General features: G+C 29.6%; 1 protein-coding gene across 8 annotated transcripts; it reads right to left on the bottom strand.

Annotated features, from left to right (window-relative positions):
- Positions 1 to 707: 707 nt before the first annotated feature.
- On the bottom strand, positions 708 to 25880 carry LOC149889932 (tubulin polyglutamylase TTLL5-like). Of its 8 annotated transcripts, none has more exons than XR_016451725.1 (30): positions 25655 to 25877; positions 25442 to 25524; positions 18651 to 18757; positions 16437 to 16500; positions 16286 to 16352; positions 13534 to 13616; positions 13363 to 13432; positions 12927 to 13011; positions 12627 to 12728; positions 12334 to 12425; positions 11826 to 11933; positions 11515 to 11596; positions 11309 to 11370; positions 11158 to 11219; positions 10892 to 11073; positions 10655 to 10717; positions 10477 to 10527; positions 10329 to 10389; positions 5914 to 5985; positions 5710 to 5746; positions 5457 to 5486; positions 5191 to 5262; positions 5040 to 5088; positions 4791 to 4891; positions 4645 to 4696; positions 4251 to 4345; positions 2129 to 2224; positions 1677 to 2029; positions 1187 to 1580; positions 708 to 834 (listed from the first exon to the last, which is right to left on the bottom strand). XR_016451725.1 is itself a non-coding variant. In XM_090084905.1 (30 exons), the coding sequence occupies exons 3-30, from the start codon at positions 18725 to 18727 to the stop codon at positions 795 to 797; spliced, it is 2796 nt and encodes a 931-aa protein (XP_089941031.1). In that variant the 5' UTR covers positions 18728 to 18757; positions 25442 to 25508; positions 25655 to 25880; the 3' UTR covers positions 708 to 794. The 8 variants fall into 8 exon arrangements, 4 of the variants coding, with proteins under 4 accessions (XP_089941031.1, XP_089941030.1, XP_089941032.1 ...); XM_090084905.1 differs by having other exon boundaries at positions 5363 to 5486; positions 25442 to 25508; positions 25655 to 25880; XM_090084904.1 differs by having other exon boundaries at positions 5363 to 5486.
- Positions 25881 to 25943: the final 63 nt, after the last annotated feature.

The raw sequence follows: 25943 nt of genomic DNA, 5'->3' as shown, positions 1-25943 counted from the left end.
AAAGATGGTTGCTCATTGTTTCTCATCTTATCGTTGGTATAAACGAACTCTTATATTTTAACTAGAATTTCGCCCCTACTTTTTAGTTTATATTGATAAAGGAATATTAACTTTACAAAAGTTTAGGTACGATGAGCCGTTTTTCTATTTTTGGTTGAAGTTTTAGACTTGAGTTAAACATAAACGATAAAACCGGGTAAAAACAGTAAACTTGTATAATGAATGAAATCAGTAAAAACCACTGAACTTTACTCCTATAGTATCTTAACAAATTTTAGATTAATAAAAATTTGATGCTGGAGATGTTTCTAGCAAACAATTTATGAATGAGCACGCTCGTTCAACAAATGCGCGGGTTTCTGGAGCTAGATTCACGGTCAGGTGTCAAGTCAAGTGTTACTTTAGGTTAGCCAACATCGATAAAAGTAAAAAACCTGCAATAGGAAGCCAATTAATAAGGAGAGAGCAAGCTAATTAGCCAAGTGATTGCAAGCCATTTGACCAGATGATAACAAACGTATCATCATTCAAGGTGATAAGTAAAAAAATACATTTAAAAAAACCATTTGATAAAAATAGCAGTTTGCGAAAACAATAGAACCACATATTAACTTAAGGGGGTTAAAGAAGCGGTAAATGTGCGTTCTTTTATAAAAAGAAAAATGAGAAAAAAAAAAAAAGAAAAAAAAAAGAAATCGACTTGATTATATATATATAATACATTTATTTCGTTCTTTATTTCGTTCTCAAGTTCACGCTCCAATTTATTATACATAAACTTAGCTCAGAGATTTCTAGACGGATTTAAAGGAAATCTCTCTTCGGCCATATATCCTAGCGAGAAAAGAAAATCATAAAGATATGCTATCATGTTAATAAGAAAACCTTTAAAAAAAGATATCTACTGTCTGGAGGTAAAGGACACCATGTTCCGTTTTTATTTTTATGCAGAAAAGCAGTTTAAAGTTTTATGTTCATTATTTCTAGCTATATTTATACGTATTCAGAATTGGATCTAGTGAAGTGTTGTATACGATTTGAAAGATGTACAATTTTGAAAAAAAAAATCCACAAACGAAAAGAAGTGGAAATGTCGTTTATTCTGGAACGCAGATATATAAAGCATGCTCTGCATAAAAATAAAAATAATAACATGTAGTAGCCAATAGGTTAAGGAGAAACAAACCTCATCTTTCGTGAAAACTTTGTCTTATTTTCAGATTTTTTTCTATCTGGGGGTTTGGGTTCGTTAAACCAAACAGTATTATCAACTGAGGTATCTGGTAACACAGATGCAGAGCATTGCAAATGAAAACAGTCTTTCGTTGCAGTATGTTTGTTTTCTCTCTCGAGATGATTTTTGCTCCGCAGTTTGTCTAATATTTCCCTTTTTTCTACAACATTATTGAAGCCATCGTAAGTGAAGTCTCCTTCGCATTTAAGCTCGGAATGCGGAAGAGAATTTTCTTCTTGACATTCATTATTTGAAAAATCCGTCATATTTTTAAAAGAGTGTATTCGTTTTACTTGGGACGTGTATAAATTTCGGAAATTTGGTTGCGATCTTGACATGGTAGTATCTATTTTAAAAAAAGTTCTTGTTATATGTAAGAAAACTTAAACAGTAGTAAAAAAAGTCGATGAGTAACTTTTTTTCTTTCAAAACTTTTACAAACCTCGATAGTCATGTACTTTAACCATGGCATTAGTTCCTGTATATACACAAATAGCATTGCGGATTCGTTGTTTTTCAAAACTTGACGTGTTTTTTAGTAAATTACGATGTAATGCGTTAGCAGAAGATAGTCGTTTGTGATGCGTTTCAGAAATATTTTGATCTGCGCACTGGTTAAATCGAAGTTTACAAATTTCTCCATCAACGTTCTTCAAACTTGAATTGTTTTGAGATACATTATTGCTGTCGTTTATCTTTAAGTTTGTAGAGCAAGGTATCATTTGGCCACCATTTGTCATCATTTTAGTATTATCACTTCCATTTGAAACTAGTTCTTCATTCTTATTAGGCGTGCTACCATAGACCGAAAATATATTTTAAGTTCTCAAAAAGTAAAAACCGTAAATAATAATTTAAACACCAGAAATTAAAAGGATAAAGTAAAAAGAGTACTTTATTTCTTTTTTTTCGGAACTGACGCCGAAAAACAATCCAGTAGATTTATTGCGCCGAGTATAGTTCATGAGAAGAATTTCAAGATCACACTCACTGTATTTAAAAATCAATTTAAGATTAAAACTTATTGGTAACATATGTTGAAATGTTTTACATGCATTACACATATACAAAAATATATTGAATAAAAATTAGATATACTATACAGTGTGTCCAGAAATTTTATACTAGGAAAAACTTTTTATGTTCCCGGTGTAATTTTTTTTGATGATAAAATTGTCAAACCAAAAGATTTTTTTTTAGATCTTTTTTTTATTAACTAGGGTAGGAGCTCCTTTATTCATTGGCACCTTTTTGTGCATGTGCTGCGCTTTCTTTTCCTCTATTGATAATTAATCAACTAATTAAAATTTTTTTCTGAGAATAAATGGCCACTAAGTTTTAACGAATTGTGTTATCTTTGATTTATTAAATCTATCCGACTTCCGCTTCCTCTGAAAATGATAATATTTGTTTATAAATTAATACCTTACCAAAAAGTTCTTCATGAAGTATTTAATAAATTTTAAAAATAATCAATGCCAAATATAAAAAATTAAAAAAAAAAAATCTGTGAGAGCGTTAAATAGCAAGTTGTTGGTTCAAAGAAACCAATCTATTACTGGTATAGCAAAATTAGTTATTGTTTCATAGGGGTGCGTTTGAAATACATTAACAAAGTTTAAAGAAACTGAGACTATCAAAGATTCTCCAAGGTCTGGTAAGCCTTTAAAGTTTACTAAAAGAGATAAAAACGTCATTTTTCGCAGGGTTCGATCAAATCCTAGGATAAGCATTTGTAATTTAACCAGAGAATTCAATGCCTCCTAAAGAATGTCACAACTGACAAGGAAACATGGAGAAAAGTGTTACTCAACAAAAGCGTAGAATCATATATCGCCATTAAAAAACCACTTTTGATTGTAAAAGACAGACTAAAATGATTAAAATTGTGCTGAGAAAGAATCTGGTCTGTTGAAGAATGGCCTTGAGTAATTTTTAGCAATGAGACTAATTTTAAGGTACTAAATCTAAAGCATAAGAAGTATTCATCTTGCTATGTTATACCAAAGTTACAAGGAGGTGGAAGTTTGGCTGGAATATGGGGATGAATTTCTAACAAAAGTTCGGGTCTCAGCAAAATATATACCAGAAGAATCAATCAATATAACTACAAAGATACTCTAGAAAAAAGTTTAAAGCATCAGCAACATTGTTTTATGGAAGCAAAAACTGGATATTTTAGCAGGATGGCTCCACACTTCATACTGCACATTCAATTTAAGACCGCTTCAATGAGAAAGGCTGTAAAGTTATTCCTTGGTGTGCTCAGTTACCTGATTTAAATCCTATTGAACATGGAGCTTGATTGATGGAAAACTTGCCAAATATAAAATAACTTCAATTAAAAATCTTAAACAACAGTTAGCAGAGATTTTGGCAGAATTGGCAAAGGATTATTGCATGAGATAGATTGAATCCATGCCTGGTTGCATCCAATTATTTATAAAAGCAAAAGGTAGCTACTTTAAATATTAATCTATTATTTTTTTATAAAGTATTTTTGAGTAAATTCAATTTGTTTAAATTTAATTAACAGTTTTAGTGAAACCAATTCAATAGTGATATCTCGCTCTTTTATTTTTGTATATATAAATTTATGAAATTGGATAGCAAAATTTTTTTATTTTGTTAGTTAAAACTTACTAATGGTTAAAAAATCTTTTGTTTTGAAAATTTGTCATGAAAAAACTAGACCAATATCATAAAATATTTATCCTCATATAAACTTTCTGGACACACTGTAGACTTATATATTTTTACACAAATATTAGATACATATAAACTTATTTATATAAGTTGTTTATATGTATTTAAAAAGAGTAGGTTCAGACCAAAAAGGATGTTTTATTTAACTTGATTATTGTTCTCTTTAAGTTTGATTTGCATAATAAACCTTTTTTTATTAACAAAGTTTAAATTCATTTACATTTTAGGAGAGCATATATTAGGATTTAGTTAGAAAACCAAAAAGAAATTTCAAAAAAATCAAAACAAAGCAGATTTGTTAAACTATTACCTAGAACCTTTTAAAAATGTTTCAAACACTTCTTTAGAAATAAGCTGATTATCACCATTCAGTAAATCTTCGGATTCATTGAATAACTCAGATTCCTGAACAGAATTGAAAATAAAAATAAAACATTTAGCAAACATTTATTTATCATTTTCTCATTAGAAATATTACTCTTTTTTACATTTAACTCAGAAATATTTATACTAAACTGATTTAACTCAGAAATGATTATACTAAACTGATTTAACTTAGAATGGATTATACTAAACTTTTTCTGGATTATAAGCACTCATGCCTAATTGCATTAAGAGCGAATACTTATAGGATATTAAATGTACATTAATTGTAATAATAGTATGTCATACAGATATAAAACAATCTTCAGTAATTTATCTACCTTTAAATATGCTTGAACGAATATTTTCAATTTATTAATTAAATTCCTTTTTCTAAAATAAAAAAAAAAAATTATTACAAACTTTATTTCACATTTAAAAACAAGAAAATATTATGTTAAATCAACAAATTTTAATGTAATTTAACCTTTCTATAAGATTTGTATCCTCAGGATTGTGATTAAAAGGATGTATTATTGGGTTATTCAAATTTGCAGCTGCTTTCTGTAAGAACCTTTCAATAGAATCCTGAACAAATTTATGCATAAGAAAGCATCTATCACAATTATTTAAATGTGTGCATAAAAATGAATATAGTGTCAAAAGGCTAAAATTGCTGTAAGAAGCAAAAGTTGTATGAGAGTGATAAAATATAAGTTTATGTAAAACTTCACACAATTTGTTTCTCTTGTTTCTTGAGTTCAACTTCTTTTTCTGCAGCTAACCTGGACAATTTAAATCAAGATAAATATTATATAGATGATAAATTGAGAAATATACCAAAGAAACCAAGTTTATTAAATAATCATCACAAAAATTCTTATTACTCATTTTCTTGTTGCAAGCGATGATAAACTTTTTCAAGGTATACTGCAAAAGCTTTTCTAGCTTGAAGCAATCTATATAATTCAAACGAAATTATTAAAACACAAAAAGTTATGTAAAAAAGCCAAAATTCAAGAAATAAATATTTGTATTTTTTTTTGTAAATTTATTTACCTTAAACAATTCCCATGCTTTATTACCTCAGAAATAGTTAAAGAACCACAACCTTTTATGGGAGCCTCACAGCTTGTCTCAACGTTTAACTCACCTTGAGCTAAAGAAGGTTTTGGTGTGGGAGCTAAAATGTTAATGCAAAGTTTAAGTATCAACTTTCAGTTATAAAACATAAATATTATAAAATTAATTATAAGCTACAAATATAAAATATCGATTAAACTATAAAGAATTTACAAATAAAAAATCATTATGCACTTAATAGAGTTTCCTTTTCTTTTTATCAGAGAACTATTATGGAAAATAACTAATGAAAACTTTTTTAAAACAAAACTTTAAAAACTTACCATCAACAACACCACAGTTTATACTTTTGAAAGAACACTAAAATGTGTGTTTGTATATATATATATATATATATATATATATATATATATATATATATATATATATATATATATATATATATATATATATATATATATATTGCTAAAATAAGTTAAAGTAACAACAAGTAACACAGCCCAAATTTTATTTTTTGTTAAACTTACCCATGATGCAAGTTTTCTTTCATATTGTAAATATCGATAATGGAATGAATGCTTCTGCGATCTTGCTGAAAACTGATTTAAAATAAATTGATTGAATGTTAAGCAACTAAGATGTGATAATAGCTGATAAAATTCTTGTCATTAAAGTTAATTGATGTAAGTTATTAGTCAAGTCATACGCTATTTTTGTACATAATTACGCCCTCAAGATTTTTTTGTTTCTGTATAAAAGTTGTAAGAGAATTGAATAAAAACAGTAGAAAATAAAAGTAAACAAAGTTGTCGTATTAACAAGCTATTTCGGCAGTATGGCATCCATGGCAAAAATGATTGGAAAATTTGATGGATTTGGAGATGTTGTAGTGTGGTTGAAAAAGATCAAACTGGTGGGAGAGCTACAAAAGTTGGGTGATCTTTCATTGATCATTCTGCTGTTTCTTGAAGGCAGTGCATTCGCATTATATGAGCAACTTGGGGAGAGCCAAAAAACTTCCGCTAAGGACATTGAAAAAGCCCTACTAGATGCATTTGCAGTTGATGGTTTCCAAGCTAACGAGCAGTTCAGAGATCGGAGATGGATTGACGGTGAATCTGTCGATGTGTATTTGGCCAGTTTGCGTCAACTTATGAATTTGGCCAATATTGAAAGCGAAGAATTATTTCTAAGAGCGTTCATAACTGGATTGCTGGGTGAAATTTCAAAGCAGCTACAAGCACAAGTGAAAATATTTGGGATCAGTATACAGGATGCATTAAACCATGCAAGAGTACTTATGACGGAAAAAACAAAAGAAGAGTATGTTTCAACAACCATCTCTGAGTTCCATAAAAATGTTAAGAAACCATCCGCTACTGATGTTATCTGCTACAACTGTGGCAAGCCTGGACATATTGCTCGAATCTGTTTTTCGAAGAAACAAATTGTCAGTGATGGGATAAAATGTTTCAGATGTGGAAAATCTGGACACATTGCAAGATTTTGTGTGTTGCATTAGGGAAACTCAAATGGGGAATCGCCAGCGCCAGCTGTTTCCCTAAACAACTAACGGCGCTTCCAATATGCACTGTGCAGATGAACACCTTTGCAGGGAAAGCACTGGTTGACAGCGGATGTACCTGAACTATTAATTCAAACAACATAGCTCGGAAAGCTGGTGTTCGTATTAGAAGACATGACATAATGGTGTTGGCTGTTAATGGAGAAGCTGTGAAAACAGAGGGAGAAGCTACAGTAACATTAATTGTTGAAGGAAAAAAGCTCAAAACATTAGTAATGATTCTAAAAAGTGTTGTCAACGGTATTGATGCTATTATTGGTATGGATGTAATTAATCGCTGTGGAGGAGTGCACTTGTACGATGGAAAAATTGAATTTGGTTTTTTTCAATTTATACAGAGAAACAAAGTGTTGGTATAAGTGACAAGGATTTTGATGCTTACTTTGATGGTACAAAGTGGACTGCTATATATAAATGGAAACAAGGTCAACCACAACTGAGAAATTCTGTCGCGCAGTACAAGGTAAAACCCCAGTTGATACCTCAATTTAATAATGAGATGGACTTATGGGTGAAAAATGGCTGGTTGAAACTATGCAACAAAGAAGAAAAAAGTACAGAAGGGATTGTCCCGTTATTGGCTGTTGAGCAGGAAAATAAAGGAAAGGTACGACCTGTTCTGGACTTTCGCGAATTGAATCAGTACGTTAATTTGCATAATGCCACAAGTGATGCATGTGATGAAAAAGTTAAAAAATGAAGAACTCTTGGTGACAAATTTGCAACACTTGATCTTAGATGCGCCTATATGCAAGTACACATCGATCCGAGTTTGTGGGAGCATCAGAGGGTAATCTACAAAGAAGAAAAATACTATCTTACACGTCTTGGTTTTGGGTTAAATTCTGCTCCAAAAATAATGTCTTCGATCTTAGGCAGCGTGTAGAATCTAGATGCAGCTATTAGTGAAGCAACTGACCACTACATTGACGATATAATTATTAATTTGGAAAAAACATCAGTTGAAAAGGTCGGAAATCATTTGCTGCGTTATGGATTGGTAACCAAAGAGCCAGAGCAATGTGATACTGCACGAGTGTTGGGTTTGCAACTATTTAGAAATGGAAAAAAGGAGCTTTGTTGGAAAAGAGGAAACACCATTCCAAAGTCACAAGATATCAAAACTGAAAAAGTAACACGACGGAAACTTTTTTCGATATGTGGACACTTATTAGGTCACTATCCTGTTGGAGGTTGGCTCAGAATTGCCTGCAGTTTTATAAAATGACATAGTCAAGGAGATGCTTGGGATGATCTAATCGGAGATCAAGCTCAGTCATGGTTGATTGAAATATTGCGCCGATTGGAAGTTAGTGATTCTGTGAGAGGAAAATGGAATGCTGAAGGAATTCAAAATGGAGCGACATTGTGGTGTGATGCAAGCAGCATGGCAATGGGGGTTGCTATAGAATACAATGGCGTAATAATTGAGGATGCAGCCTGGCTTCGAAGTATAAATGATGTCATGCATATTAATATTGCTGAATTAGATGCTGTGGTGCGTGGGATAAACCTAGCTGCTAAGTGGCATATAAAGAATTTGTCAGTATTGACTGATTCAGTAACAGTTCATGGATGGTTAAAAAGTATGCTGACTGAAAGTCATAGGGTTCGATCAAATGGATTATCAGAAATGTTTATTAAAAGGAGACTTTCTCTATTGCAAGACTTAATAAAAGAATATAATATAAACATCACATTGAAATGGGTTCCGTCCTCCAAAAACAAAGCTGACGTGTTGACAAGAGTTCCAAAAATTTGGATAAATGAACTTTCACAAAGAAATACTAAAGAACTAGGTGGGGTAAATATTGCTGAAGAAATTTGTGATTGTCACTCAAAGCATCATTTTGGCGTTAATCGGATAATGTTTACAGTGCAACGAAGACTTCCGCACGTATTAAGAAAAGACGTTGAAGAATGTGTTCGCAATTGTTGCCAATGTAATTCAATTGATCCAGCACCAGTAAAATGGGAAAATGGAGTGCTAGATGTACCAGACACATGGTATAGAATTGCTTGTGATGTGACTCACTATAAAGGGTCGCCATATTTAACAATGATTGACTGTGGACCAAGTCGGTTTGCAGTTTGGAGAAAGTTGCCGTGCGAAGATACCAAAAGTGTAGTAAGTCAATTGGAATCCGTATTTAGGGAGCATGGCCCACCGCAAGAACTGTTGATGGATAATGGAGCGGTGTTTAAATCCAAGGAATTTTCAAACATATGTGAAAAATGGTGTGTAAAAAAGAAGTATAGATGTGCATATAGACCTTCAGGGAATGGGATAGTGGAGCGTAACCACCGCACAGTAAAACGAACAGCTGCGAGGGCACAAATATGTCCGTTACTAGCGGTATTTTGGTACAATGCAACACCAACGGTGGGAACAAATGAGAAATCTGCACCTGCTTCTCAGAAAAATATGTACGTCTGGTGTCTACCAATTTAAGAGGAGAAAAACACTGAAACTCAGGAAAGATCACAATGAGTTATGGAAACTTATAAAATTGGAGAAAAAGTTTACATTCGCCCTGCTGATGCAAAGTGCACTTCAGTTTGGAAAATTGGTACTGTAACTGACATACTCACAAACACAAATATTGAAATTGATGGTGTACCAAGACATGTGTGAGATGTGAGAATAGCTCCTGCCTCAAATGTTTCAAACGCTTCAAGAGAAACTATTATCAGTGAAGAGATCGACAGCGATGAAAGTGATTTTGAAGATTTAGACATTTTTGCTGCACGAGAGGAAGAAACCGAAGAAAAAGTTGTTTATGCTGAGGAGGAAGCTGGTGGCAGAGAAAATTGTTGATAATTTATTACCAGCGATCAGACGATCAACCAGAGAAAGGAGAAAGCCGACATATTTAAATGACTATGTTACTTAAGAAATTTAGTTCTTGGGGTGATGTGATAATAGCTGATCGTTATAAAACTTTATTATTACGTTTATAAAATTCTTGTCATTAAAGTTAATTGATGTAAGTTATTAGTCAAGTCATACGCTATTTTTGTACATAATTACGCCCTCGAGATTTTTTTGTTTCTGTATAAAAGTTGTAAGAGAATTGAATAAAAACAGTAGAAAATAAAAGTAAACAAAGTTGTCGTATTAACATAAGAAAAGAATATATTTTATGAAAAAAATAAAAAATATTGTAGTATAAATTAACTGAGTGTATAAGGGATTTAAGCATATGTACTAAATTCTTGTAGTTTTGATTTTAAAAGTTTTATTGAAAAATCAAATGTTCCCCCTTCTAACCCTTTCCCCTTCTAAACAACTTAAAGACTTGACTTTTACACTGCAGTATATTGAAAGAAAAAGATCATATAGAGAAATTACTTTACTTTGTTGCTGGAAGTGAGATGGGTATTAGCTTGAGCAGATAAATTGCGAGGAAACAAAATGCTTAAAAAAAAAAGAAACTATTTTGTACATGAAACAAAAAACACAAAAATTCAAAGCAAAAAAAAAATTGTAAAAACCAACAAGAACCTTGTATGAGCAATATATGATGCAGAATGTGGTCTTTGAGAAAAATGCCAGCTAAATTCAAAGTTGGAACCATAAGTAATGAAAACAGCATTAACCACTTGTTAGATTTATAGTTAAAGTAATGACCACTAAATATTTGTAGATATAAGTCTAATAATAAAACATAAAAAACACATACAGTTCTGGGAATAATTGAGAATGTATAATCCGATTGTAAGGTGTTTGATGCTCATGCAGATATCTAAAGTGAATACTATTGTAACTTTATTAAAGAAATCAAAATTTTAGTATACTTGCCAAATTGGTATAGTTAGAATAAAATTGTTAGAAAAAAAATTGGAATTCTTTCTATTACTTTGAAAACTTCAGTTAATAATCATTTTTATTAAAAAGCGATACTTAGAGATTTCCTCACCCATAAAGTTCCCAGGATTCAGGAGAAGGATATATTCGAATAAATCCTCCTCTCCGTTTGTACTCTTCATTTGCTTCATGTAGCAGCTGACGCTCGTCTATCTTCAAACCATCATTGATCTTATTAAGTGCTTTGTTTGTCAATGATTTTAATTCGGCTGCTGCAAAATCAGTTGAGCGCAACTATAAAAATTACTAATCAGCATAAAAGACTTTAGCTGCAATAAAAGAAAATAAGATATAAAAAGTTTGGTTTTTTATTTTTACCTCATTATTTTGATTTTCTGACTGAAGTGAATTTTTAAAAGTAGTATCTACTGCAATAAAACCTAAAATTAATAAAAAACATAAAATTAGCAAATAACTTTGAAATAAACAAAAATTAAAATTATCAGAGTTTTTCCAGAACATTTTGTACCTGCAAGGTTAAACAAGTCTGTTATCAAATTAGCTTTTATTTTTAAATCCAGTGGGGATTCACTGTAAATAGAAAAAAATTCATTTAAACAGCCAAAAAAATTTAGGACTACATTTTAGTGTCAAATTCTTTTTTGAAATTTTCAAAGTTCATCAAGTTAACTTTCAAAAGTTAATAATAAAATAGAAAATACAAAAAATTTTTACCAAGCCAAAGATGGTGAAAGGTTTACTTCTAAAAGCCATGGCTTTAAACTTTCATCAATCAATACATCAAAGCCAAATAACTCTATGAAAAATACAGTAAATTTGTAATTGCTTTTTTAAAAACTAGGCTAACCTTTTGGTAACAATAAACAATAATATATAAAGCAAAAATTTAAAAAAAGTGGAAGAATACATTTTTAAAAAAACAATTAATTTAACTTTTGTCAAAAATGATTACTGATTTAATCACTGACAGTCTTTAGTAGATAGAGAAAAAGTCTATAGTAAAATCTTCCTATTCAAAAACCTACCAAAACAGTTTCCTCTATAAGGCACAAACATTTTACAAGCTGTTGCAATCACCATTTCAGTGGATATAATAGTTTTTATTACTAAGTCTTCAATACGAGCCATCAGAGCTAATATTAAAAAATGGAAGAGTAATATTTGATAATATTTAAAAGTAAAACGTCAAAATTAGTATTTATTAAAACAATAAACTTCTAATGTAATGGAACATAAATCTTTTAGAATTGATTCCATCTAAACCTACACCATGGTGCCCTCTCATTAGTATGTAATGTTTTTTCAACTAGTTTTGAAAAGCTGGCCAAACACATAAAAGTAAGGTACAATGATTATCCACAACTCCCATCATAATGTGAAGCTCAGGTAGAGGAATGATGTGTTCAAGAAAAGTTTCTTGGTCTTCTTTTAAATAAACTAAATGATGATTTATTTATCACATCTTTGTATTTCTGCAATATCAACCTTTGTTTCCACAATATACATATAAATCTAAGTTTTTGCTCATTTTACCTTTAGTGTCTACATCTTGGCGCTTTAAAAACCGCAACATTCCACTAAAACTCCATTTACTTCCATAATCCTCAATTTCAGGATCTTCACATCTAATTTAAAAAAAATTTAATGAAAACTTAAAATTATGACGAAATTAAAAGTACCTAGACACAGTTAATCTTATATTCAAACAAAAAAGTTACACTACCTCAAAAAAATTTAAAAAGAGTTTTTAAAGAAAAGTGTTTGACCATTTCAAAAAGCATTAAAACACTTAAGTATGATCACTCTTTTTTACCAAAGTTGCCTACCTGACAAATTTTCTGCTTGTTTTATTAATGCTATAATTGGTAAGATGCATCATTTGATTGTGTAAATACCTTTCACTTTTATCATACTTAACTGTAGAAAATCTTAAGAAAAAAAAAACAATTATAAAATAAGTAAAAGATATTGAAAAGAAATCAAAATATCAAAAAAAAACAAAAAGAAAAAAATTTTGATTTATACATAGGACAGACTAGTGATAGTAATTAAGATAAAATAGTTTAATTTTTGTAAGTTTTTAGAGTGAACTTTTATAAATTTAGCAACAAAAAAAAAAAAAAAACCTTGTCAGTCCATCTTCAAACAAGTATATGCGTAAAGGATCATAGGATGTCACAGCTACATATAGTCGACAATCAAACTTAAAACCTTAAGTTAAAATAATAAATAATTCAGTAGAAATAATTAAGTAAATATGGTACAAACATTTTTAGAGAGTACTTGATCCATTAAAAAGTAAAGCCTAGTTAAATTACTTTTTTAAAAAAATATCAGCAACTCTAATTAGATAAAGCTATTTGGTAATAAACCATTTCTGAATTATTTTCAAACCACCTCTTAACTATTACTGCAACCTCAAACCACCATCTTTCAATAACAAAATAAAAAATTTCTAACTAAGTAATTTCTAATTTTCATCAAATTAGACCTATTTGAGTTTGTTCAACCTGTTAAAACTGTTACAAATCACTATTAATCAGCAAAAATTTGAAACCTCACCATTAATCAGCAAAGGATTACTGATGTATTTGCACACCATGACATTGTCTCCTAATGGTATGTCATTACTCTGGAATAAAAATTTTAATACCAAATTTTGTGCACTGATGAAAAAAAAACAATATTATTATAAATATAATTTTTGCAGAATAAAATAAGTTATTAACTGACATTGTTAATTAAGAATATCCCTCGCCCTCTTGATGATGCACATGGTTTTACAATCCAGGGTCCATGATCTTTAGAAAATGCATCTGCAAAATAATATAATGGTAATTAACATACCTATTATAAAGATCATTACCACAGGGTACATGTTAAGAAAAAATGAGTCTAAATCATAATAATAAACAAATAAAAAGTTAAAGAATTATAAGATACTGCAAATAGAAGTATAATTCAAACTTCCATGCAGATTTTCCACTTATGATTTAAGCTATTAAAGCAATTATAATCTTTTTTTTATATAATATTTATGTATATATATATTTATTGCGTATATGCAAATATTCTTCATAGAAGTATATATATATATATATATATATACGAGACCGTCAGCTTCAAAACCGGCCCTTTGCACTAAAGCAAATTTTACAGGATACACTTTTTTTTTTGTGCAAATAAAAAAATTTAAAAAAACATATACACCTCATATTTAGTCACTAATGAAGGGTTTTCTATGTGAATATCAGTAATTGTGATAATCATTGAATAGAAATATTTAATTAAAGGGCATTTTTTCAAAAAAGAGCCGGTTTTGATTCAGCCACTGCACATTTTAATAAAATTTTAATTGTTTTGTGATTAATTTCTTTGGAATCAATGGTTATTTAAAGTCCACCGCAATTTCACACGCTTTTCAGTATATTTACGCCATCTATGGACAATTTTAGAAAACTCTCTCCCCCCTTTTTTTAGCAGGATAGCCTGCTAATGTTTTTTAAAAAGTTAAATATATTTCGAAATAATTTTTGCCATGCATTAAATTTCTATTAAAATGCAATAACGTAACTAATTATTAGTGGTCATAAAAATTGAAGAAATACCTGCATCACATGTCATATAAGTTTAGCTACCTGGGTTTTATAGTAGAAGCAACAAAACACGGAAAAAATTTTTAATGAGAAATTTATTATGGTTCTTGCAATATGGTGTTATTAAATAAATTTATGGTGTACATAAAATTTCTGCTAGACATGTATAGGCCACAAATACATGTGTGAACAACATTTAAAAGATTAAATTTACTTATGTAATAATTAGCAAGACAAAAATTCTATAGCTTTCTTTTTTTTATATGCACCTTAAAAAACACTTTAAAAAGGCAAGTCAATGTCATAATAAGAAATTCTTTACAATAAAATAGTTTCAAATTCACAAAATTTAAATTACTAAATCCTAACATCAGCATCATCAACATCAGATGATCCATCTTCACCACAGCACAGCTCATTATTTTCTTCTGATTCACTGTCCTGATCAGAGTCAATGCCATCTATTTCCTCATTAGGTATGATTTTATTGTAAAACTCAAGATTTTGATCTTGTCTCCAATCAACACCATAATGAGAGTTCAATAACTTTTCTACATCCTTTATTTTCTTTGGGTAAAATTTAATTTGTGAATGAATGATTGGTAAATTAATTGAATTAAAATTTTTACCTTTCTTGGTCAATGATTTAAAAGCATTAACTTCTACTGTATAAAAAGGTTCACCTCTCACCTCAATAATTGTTGGTCTTTTTAACATAATGATTCTTTTACAACTAGCTATTTTGAAATGCCAAGAAACATTATTTTTTAGAACTGTTTTCAAATAACTTTTCCAATCAAAAATTTCATAATCTTCTCCTAAGTGGAAAACTGCAGAATGTTTTTCAATGACCTCCACATACTCTTTGGGGCTAACAATGATCTCCTTCTTATTGACCTTTTCAATGGTGCCAAACACCCTATCTGGTGGGATAAAGGAGTGACCTGTCACTGGGAAATCCAGTTCCACTGTTTGAATATGAGGATGAGCTTTATTGTGGAGCCAATAACTGATCATACCAATCATTACTGTATTCTTATTTTGCCCAGGGCATCCATCACAGCACAATCTGACTCTTTTTATGTTGCTAGACATGCTTAAATTATTCAGAGAAAAATAAAGAGCAGATGCAATTTCATTTGATCCCTTACATTGCTCCCCCTCTATCCAATAGTGAGAATCAATATTTTCTTTGTTAAGTGTATTATGAGAGCTCCCTTTTACAATTGTAAAATTATAAAAGTTGAGCTGCCTCCTATAATATGCAGCTTGATCTGATAGTTTAGGTAAGACTTGGTTCTTCTCACAATCAAATGAGAGGGTAACAAGGTCATCACTTTCTTCCCTCAGCTTGTCAAAATAAGCATCAGCTCTTTGGCAATGGATGTTTAATTTTAAAACTATTTTTTCTCTGGCTTGGAGATCTTTTGTATTTTTGATTCAAGTTTTAAGTTCAGAACATGCAGAGCAGGTGTCAACTCTAGGGGTCCCAAAACCTAGATTATACTCTGTATTGAATATATTAGTAAAAAACCATTTGGTAACTTTTAATTGACTATCACACTTTTTGTTATACATCTTCCACATTGCAGCAGTTGAGAGTTCAGCTGGGAAATGCAAATATACTTCCTATTTGTAATATATATATATATATATGTATATATATATATATATATATATATATATATATATATATATATATATATATATATATATATATATATATATATATATATATATAGAGAGAGAGAGAGAGAGAGAGAGAGAGAGAGAGAGAGCAACATAACACAAAATGTCAGAGAAGGAACTACCAACAAAATGTATAAAAATCAAAAACTTGTGCTCTCACCTCTGATTTGTAACAAACTCAAAAAAGAAAACAAGCATACTATAAAACTCATTAAGTTCAGTAGGAAGAATAAAGCTTTGAGGGATAAAGTTGAAGTGCCGGTACCCCTAAAAGACAGTGGTAAAGTAAAGTTTTAACAAACAAAAAATACAAAAGAAATGAAAAATGAGACATAAATTCAATGTTTATACTTTAGAATGCTGCATTCTTTGAATATTTTTACACAGCTTGTCTTTTCTTGTAAGTTCATTTGACCTGAGGAAATAAGAAGAAATTAGAGTATTTGAAAAATTACAACTAATTACAAACAAGAAAATAAAGTTTAAATACATGTAGCGTCTTAAAAATACAATATCCTTCAAAATTAATCATTCAGCCAGTATGCATTTACTGGTTTTAACACATGTCTTTAACATGCCTTTAACAATTCTTGATTTGATTGTCCAAGGCTATCAAAAAAAATTAAAACTTCTCATGGCCACAGTTAAGAGCATCATAGAAAAGTCAAAGAAAACTGGGATATTGGAGTATCTCCCACAATAAGGTCACAAAAAGATTTTTAAGAATCATGAAGAAGGCAAATATTAAAGAAAATAAACATTGCTCATTAAGTGCACAAAAAATTCAAACAGAACTTGAAAATAAAATTTAATTAGCAGTCTGCAATTTTTATCTACAATAGTTTGTCTACAATTTTAAGAGCACTTAAAAAATTTTTTTTACATACTAATTTTAAGAGTACTAAAAGAACTATAACGCTTTCAAGAAGCAATACATCAACAAGAATAGTTAGAAAAAATGGTTGAAGTTTGTAAGGACCATATTTGACAACCCAGAATGCTTTTGGGGAAGTTTCCTATGGTCAGAGGAGTCAAAATTCAATATTTTCAGATCTGACAGCCATCAGGAAGTATGAAGAAAGTAAGATGATCTAAAATAAAAAATTTAATCTCTATAGAAAAACGCAGTGGTGGAAGAATTATGGTCTGGGGCTGATGACTTTGAGTTTATCAATGGAACCATCACAAAGGAAGTATATCTTAGGATCATGCAAAGAAACCTCAAATATACCTTAATTCCAAATAATAATTCAAAATATATTGCAGAGATCATTAAATACTATAATAAGAAAAATAAGATAAACAGGCTTGAGTGGTCACCTTATTCTCCCAAAATTGAATCCTAATAAACATCTTTTGACCAATCCATTCAAAAAATTCCTCCAAAAAATAAAGATAACCTCAAAAGGAGATTTACAGAAGCCTGGGACAATATGAGTCTTTAAGTCATCAAGAATTAAGTAATTTCAATGAATAATTGAATTTTGGACCAAGATTATTAAAAAATATATGTGTGAATTTCTTCATATTTGTTTTAATTAAATGAACATAACATAAAAATAAGAAATTGCATTACTAATTTTGATCTATAAAATTGAATTGCTATTAGAAAGCATGTAAACAAAATAAATTTGAAATAAAATGTCCTTTTTATCAGTAGTTTTATTGGTGAATTTTGATTTTACTTAAAACATGATGTGGCTTCAAAAAAAATATTTTAACTTTTCCATTAAGTTAAAATTAGTTTTAAAAAGAACAAAAGAGCTGTTGGAGAAAAAATTATGTACAGACAATTTCTCTCAAAAAAGATAGATCAAATATAAATCAGGTGACCTCCAAACTGCCCAGAGTTGAGAGTTATTGAAAAGTCCTGGGAAATCATTTAATGAAAAATTTAAAAAAATAAAAACTTAGCAGAAACATTAAAGATTCAAAAATTTTATGCAAAAAAGTATCAAATAGTTATGATTGTAATGCTGTGTACAAACTTATGGGGGCTACCAAAGCAAAAGTCCAAAATTTTGTTGGATGTCCACAGGAATAAATAAATTTTTGTTTGAAATTATTTTTTAGTTTTAAATAAAAATTTATGATTCTTAATATTTAACAAAATTATTTTTATATAAGTGATGCTTCTAAAATCATTCAACTATTTTCAGAATAATTGAGACTCTAGTGAATGCATGCTGACCAAATATTAATTTTGAAGGATACTGTATATGACTTTAAAAAACAATTGTTGATCTAAAGCAAACTTAATTATGCTGATTTTAATAATCAGCAAAATCAACAATGCCAAATTAAATATCAGTCTAGGTTGGCATCATTTTGCTAACCTATGTTGATGTACTTATCAACCATAAATATTTTTGCCTGCTCATAGCATTAGTCACAAAATTTTTTGTTTGAAAAAAAAAATACTTTTATAAATACAGTGCAAATGAAATGAATGAGAAATACAAAAAACTATGGAAAAGAACTACATAACTTTTTCAGAAAAAAATTTTAAGAAAATATTAGGAAAATACAAAATTTTAAGAAAATATTCAATAAACAATTAAATACCTTGGAAAATGATTAACTTTTTGGTATTTTGTTAATGCATGCAATGTGAAGGGTTTAGGATGTGAACCAGTCCACATCAGATTAAAATGGCTATTTTTTGGATGGCTCTAGCAAAAACAATACATACATACATACATACATACATACATACATACATACATACATACATACATACATACATACATACATACATACATACATACATACATACATACATACATACATTTGATGCCAACTTTAAATTGAATTTTACTGTCAGTTCAAAATGATGCTATTTTACAACAGTTACATCATTGCCTGATTTATCTACAAATTTAGTTGATCTACCCACAAATCAAATCCCTACCTGTTTAGATATTTTTAAGTGTTATTTTTCCACCTACATGATGAAAACATTTATCTAGAGCACATGATTGAGCAAAGGTTATTGCTAACCAAGTAAAAAAGATCTATGATAAAGCAAGTGCTCCATCAAATAATGTCAGCAGCATTGTGGTTCAAGTGAAGAGACTTATCAAACTTATATGTGACCATGATAAATACCCATTAGAAAAAAGATTATCAATGTGTCAGTTTTTGAAATGATTGAAAATAAATTTCAATCATCTCAAAAACTGATACATTGAGAAAATTGAAGAACAGCTAGGAGAACCACTACAATCGCTGATCTGTCAATGCACATGAACAAATTACTTATGAAGCAGTGTCAACAACTAAATAAGGAAGATCAAGATATTGTGTTTCTAGTTTTGCAGAAAAAGTTATTTTGCTCATTCTGAACATGTATTGATAGCTGGTATTTGTGATGAGAATTTGGATGTTTGCAGGCAAGTAGTTTAAATTAAAATCTCATCAATACAGAGAGTGCAACCTAATACTGTTTAGATTTTTGATAAAAATGAATTCAGCTGAACATCTCTGATGAAATTTTCTTTGCCATGATTGATGGGGACAACTGACAAGTAAAACTGCCTCCTCTTGAATGGACAATTAAAGATGTTTAGCATCCAGTTCAAAAGTCTATGGATATAAATCTTGACATGGTATGATTCTGTTGGGCAAGAAAGCTATGTATTACATTCTTATGGTTATGTAACAACAACACTTTTTTATGAATAAAAGTTGACAAGTATCAACATTCAATTAAAATGAATTAAATTGAATTTTTTTTAAAAAACATTGGTCATGTAACAACTTTTTAACTGTGTCTCATTACCAAAACCAGACATTTATTACAACTTGACCCATCCACTATGGGACAAAAGTATACAAATTTTGCACAAAAATATTTGTGATAAATATTTTGTTTGTTTATGCCTGTAAATGTCATTACATAAACCCCATATTGGTTTTCATCAGAATATTTGCAAAATTGGAGATTTGAAGATTGGACTTAGTCCTGACAAAGGATTTTGTGGGTTGGTTCCTTTCTGCATAACTCCATCTAATGTTCAATTTTTTTATATGTTCTCAATAAGAAGTAAATGAAAAATAGTTTGGGTTTTTTATTATAGCATTAAGAATTTTATTATAAGATATTATAAGTAGGTAGATATTGCAGTTATTTAATAATTAATAAACATGCAAAATTTACTGCTAAATATCTAAGTCTATGTCTTCAAAATAGTCAATAAGAGAACCTTCATTTACATCCGTGAAATTTGATTCCTCAGTTGTAGTGTCCCAATCAGCTTCTTGTTCATAATTTTTAAATAATAGGAAATTTTTGACAGCTTCTGATATCTGATGTTTAATCCTTTTCATTCTCACATCCAGTTTTGCTGAAGACACTATAGGGTCCGATGAATCTAATGCTCGATTAAATACATCGAGCAAATTGCTTTTACAAGAACACTTTCAAGAATGATATCTTTGATTCTGCCTATAACACTTATTACAAGATTCAGCTCCCTCTTCACCAAAAAATCTAGGTGATAATGGTAGTGTCATAATAATGTTTTTTGAATGACAAAGAATTTTATGAAGAGAGGCAGGCATGTTGAACCATTTATACTTTCAAAGTCCAAATGTTTGTGTCAATTAAGGGCAGCAAGAATGGTGTTTAAATTTGATACAAGTTCATCATCTAGTTCTAAAATTTTAGTGAGATCATGAGTTTAACTGAAAAGTCTCCAACATAAATTACCAGTTGTTGTATTTCCCTGTCCGCCTTGACATGGTCTATCAATTTTGATCTTAAAGAAGTCCTCTAGTTTATGTCGAACTCTGTCCTTCTCTTCAGCTAAAGCTTTTTTATTTTCCTCACCTTTAACTTGCCATAATTTTAACTTTTTTCTGTATGATAAATTAGGCAAGTAATTGAGAGTGTTGATGGTAGCATGCAAAGACTGGCAACCGTAAATAAGGGACGAATCACCTTTTGGCTTAAATTGATCATTATTAAAGTTTAGCAAGTTGTTAAAATGCTTTGGTGTTGATTTACAAATGGGGCAGCTTTGGGAAGATTTATTGTCAAGTAAAATATTTTCCCATCAATTAAAGTCAGAAAGAACAAAGATGATATATTAACTTGAAACTCTTCTCCAGTATTTGTTTGATATGGAGCCAAGTTTTTGATGTCCTCTTCAATTTGTTGGAAGGTTACCTTAACATGTTCCATTGTTTCTTTAGTAAATTCCAGAGACAGGGAGCGCACAAATCGAAAAGATTGAGGAGTAGGATTTTTCCATAAAATTTCTCCATCTAACTTACTTCTTAGCTGTAATGGTGTCATGGTAACTGTAAATAATGAATGTTCATCTATTACTGAACCAGATGATGATGCCTGGTGATATTCAATTTGACCAGTTGTTCCATCAGCACTGTTTGCGAAGATCATTTCAGCGTCACTTTTATTTACCTTCTTCATATAATTCACAGTTTGATCTTCTTTTATAGTACAATCCTCGAAATTGTGTGACAAGGTTGTGATTTTATTGAAGTTGACGCTTTCACATCAGATGATTGGATTTCATCTGGACGACATTTCTTCTTTGCTTTAGAGCCTTCAAAATATGTTGGAAAGATGTTGGCATTTCTACTTTTCGTTTCAACTCGTTAATTTTGGTATGTATTTTTCAATTATGAATTATCAATAAGAAGATTTAATGCCTTATCTGGCGTCATCTTACTTGGTTTCTGTGTACTGATTTTACTAAGGAGCTCCTCTTCATTATCAATTTTATCGATGACTATCTTAATCAATTGTTTCAGGAATTTATATCCTTTTCTATGTGATGCTGTTTGAACAGCTTTTAATAATACAAAAATGCAGTCTTCAGAATCTTCGGCTATTTGAGTTGCCACCTGATTTTGCCTCCTTTCGCACAATTCTTTTAATGATTTTAATGGTCGTCCTCTTTTTCTTAATGGTGATGTTTGGCATTGTTGAACAAAAAACTCAGGAGAGATCACAAATTGTACAAAGTAAGTGGGATGATGGCGCATTAGATTTGTAGAATCATAATTCCTTAATCTCCAATATCGTGAGAAATTACTTTTAAGATTATTCAAATCTTCTTTTAATGCAGTAAATCCACTTTCAGTTAATTTTTTATTGTAAAATGATTTAATCTTTGTAATGCATTTTGAAAAACTGATTTCAAAATTTTCTTTAAATAACAATTTTCCATACTCAAATTTCAACAAACTGATTGCTGCTGTATTTTCACTATTTTCGTACACCATCAATGACTTTTATGAAATGCGCAATAAAAATTAATTAAATGATCCTTTAATAAAATTGGTTTAGATGAACTTAAGTGATAATAAATGTCATAAGATAATTTACTGCTTACTCATACTAATTAACCTTTACTATGCGCATGACTACATATGCAAACATTACCAAGAATTCTACCCTAAATGCATAATGACTTAATTTTACTTAAAAAGGAGTTATACTTAAATAAATATTTTGTGCATGTAAGCTTTCAGAAATAATATTTAATGCAAATTATAAAGACGATCACATGTATGTATTAGCAAGGCCGTAGACAACTTTTTTGATGTTTGAGCTAAGCAACTTTGAAACATGAAGAAAACTCCATATTTAAGTATGTTCATATATATAAGGAATGAGGATGCTACACAAAAAATTGTGGTGATTGGAGACTGGAAACAACAAAAACCCCAAAGCGTTAGCCGTCCAGCCCAAAAAATGAGGGTAATGAGTCAAATTTGTTATTTTTTTTTTTAACTTAAACTTTATTTATATTCATTGACAAATTTTAAATTAGATTCAATAATCTCTTTTTAATCATCTTTAATGACTTTATAAAGTTTACACCCCCCTCAAATTGAGGTTTTTGTGAAGTTCCATCATTCTGTTTGAAATTCTATAACTCTCAAACGGGGATTTTGAGAGGTATATAACCTTAACCTTTTTGAAACCCGGAGTATTCACCTTTCATTTGATACCAAAATAATTTATACTTTTTGATACTATAAAGAATGCGGGTCTTGTAAAGCCAAAAATATGGTAATAACCCCAAATTCCATATCTCTGGATATTTCTTAAAATGTTTTATACATGGAGAAATATAGATCTGATCAGTTGCAATCAATTGCTAAGAATCACATTTGTAACTATTAAATATGTGTTGTGGGAAAAGCTTCTATTTGTTTGCGCAAATTTTTTGCAAGTAATATCAGAAATTTTCATTTTTTTTTTTTTAATTAATAAATATCAATTTCGATAACCTACAATATCAATACTGTGAGAGATATTTTCAAAGTTCATTTAGCTACAAATTTCTATAATAACTAGTTAATAAAAAATCATATCTAAATTGAAAATTAAAAAATTGTGATTTTTGATTTTTGTGATCAATTTTTATCATTTTATCCCATAGTGCTACCCAAAGATATATGTGTATATATACATACATATATATGTGTGTGTGTGTGTGTGTGTGTGTGTGTGTGTGTGTGTGTGTGTGTGTGTGTGTGTGTGTGTGTGTGTATGTGTGTGTGTGCATGTGTTTGTGTATGTATGCAAAATAGAATTTTTTATCAATACAACAAAATAAGCATACTATAAACAAAATTTCAATTTCAATCTAACAGGTGGCAAAAAAGTTAAGAGACAAAATTTTAAATTAAATCTCAAAAACTAAGGAATGAAAAAACAAACAGTTTTTTGCGCTCTGTAAAATATTTATTCATTTATAAGTTTTTATTTCTTTTAAATAATGAAAAACACCATGATCTACTACATATTCTAACTTAATTTCTTTCAATTTTGTTTTGATTTTTTTTTTGACCAACTGATAAGTTGTTTTTGTTTCTCAGCCTTTCTCCTAAACATTTTGTACTAAACAACCCCAAAAATTTTCAACTAGCCTTGTTTGTAGAACATTTGGTGGGTTGATCTCCTTGGCAGCATAGTTCAAGTTTTCATCCAACCATGCAGTGGCATTTGAGTAATGGACATTTACTAAATCAGGCCAAAATATGTAATGAATTTTCAGGATAATGCTTATGAAGAAATAGGAGAAATCTTTTCATTAAGTATTCCTCAATATATAGCTTAGATTAGATGGAACATGACCTGGTCTTAAGAGTAAGTGGAGTCATATATCTGCATTTGAAATTGCTACCTATATGAGAACTTTTGAAGGGAATTTTTGACATATTTGACATTTTCTGAACACTTATTTCTCAAAGATTTTCTCTCCTGGACATTTAACCTCATTTTTGAAAAATACTTTTTTAGTTATATTTTAGATGCAGTAGATTGCAAATTATGCTAAAAAAGTAAACATCTTCATATTGATTTTATGAGAAAAATGAATCTAACTTTTGATTTTTACCTTTTTTGCCACTTATTAGTGAGAAATTTAGTATAGTTTTTGTGTTTTTATCTAAGAGTATTGAATATATACAGTAAGTGTAAGAATTCATTTATCGGCTTAATGAGTAAATAGTTTCTAAGATTTTTAGACAATTGTAGAACATTTCCTTTTGTTGTTGAATAACTTAAACTTGGTTCTTACTTTTATTGAAAAAAAACAATTAAACTAAGTGAAATGCTAAGAATTTTTTTTTATCAAATAAAAATAGAAGTATTGTTTTATACCAATAAGATTATCAATTCAAAATAGCCAAAGGTGTTAAATGTTCTTGAAACACTGTCAAAAAAGTAATATAAAAGTTTACTGAAACTGGTGATGCTGTGGAATAAAAAATTTCTGGTCAACACTGAAAGCTAAGTAGACATGATAAAAATTTTTTAAAAGTTACTTCTGTTTGCCATTTTAAAAGTCAGTGCAGATCTAGCTCAAGACCTAAAAGGGCAACAGGTCATTCTTCCACAGTTAGAAATCTTTGATAATATCTGGACTCAAAGCTGTGTTGCTATTTGAAAAACACTTTGTATAAACGAAATAAAAGTAACAGACTAAATTATGCAAAGGATCACCAAAATTAGCAAAACAATATTTGGGAAAAAGTCCTGTAAGCCAATGAATCCAAATTTCAATTATTCAGAAACAGTCAGTGGCAATTTGTTAGACAGAGAAGCGACAGAATTTATCAAACCACGTTTAAAGGCCACTTTTAAGCATGATGGTGGTAGTATATTAGATTCAATGACTAAAATGACAACTAGACTTCATTTTTGGAACTCAAACAGAAAGTTATCAAAATGGACTCCTGAGTACAAGTAATATTAAGTTTTTTAATCATATTTGATATGATATTTCAAACATATATAATTTAGATTTTTGTTGATATATATAGCATGTAACAATATTTCTCCTTAATATACATAAATATAAAAGAAAAAAAACCTCCTTGAATCCATGTGCCAAAAGTATACTTCTCACCAACTTGCATTCTGTTTTTACAAACTTATACCTTAAGTGATAATTCTCTGTAAAAAAAAAACAAAACAAAACAAAACAATATATATATATATATATATATATATATATATATATATATATATATATATATATATATATATATATATAATTTTATATATGCATATAATGTTAACTTACTGATTACTTGCATTTCATTTTCAGGAGTCCCTAATAAAACAAATGCAGGAGAAAATTTTACTATTAACTTTCTGCAACGCTTGGAACCTTGAAGAATGGAAATGTTTTCTTTACTTTTCTCATCATCTAGATGGATTTTTTTTTCTGAACATTTATCATCATCATAAAAACTATTTTGTCTAATCAAGTGAACTAAACTTTGTTGCATAGCTTCTTTTTTTTTTCTAAAGGTAAAGAATATGATATTAATTACAAAATATTTGTATAAATAAAAACCTTAACCTCTACA

This window comes from Hydra viridissima, unplaced genomic scaffold (assembly GCF_058129835.1).
Source record: "Hydra viridissima isolate aposymbiotic clone 2 unplaced genomic scaffold, HvirCarnegie_v1 scaffold_4, whole genome shotgun sequence".
Classification (NCBI taxonomy): Eukaryota; Metazoa; Cnidaria; class Hydrozoa; order Anthoathecata; family Hydridae; genus Hydra; species Hydra viridissima.
The sequence above is the reverse complement of the archived record's forward strand: the minus strand, read 5'-3'. Positions and strand labels throughout refer to the sequence as shown.

Excerpts from the sequence above, each read along its gene's own strand:
- LOC149889932 (XM_090084904.1), bottom strand. The coding sequence starts at position 25,862 with ATGCAACAAAGTTTAGTTCACTTGATTAGACAAAATAGTTTTTATGAT. Across the intron at positions 11,597-11,825 it reads TTATAGAGGAAACTGTTTTG|AGTTATTTGGCTTTGATGTA; the intron begins GTAGGTTTTTGA and ends TATTTTTCATAG. Across the intron at positions 11,074-11,157 it reads CAGAAAATCAAAATAATGAG|TTGCGCTCAACTGATTTTGC; the intron begins GTAAAAATAAAA and ends TAATTTTTATAG.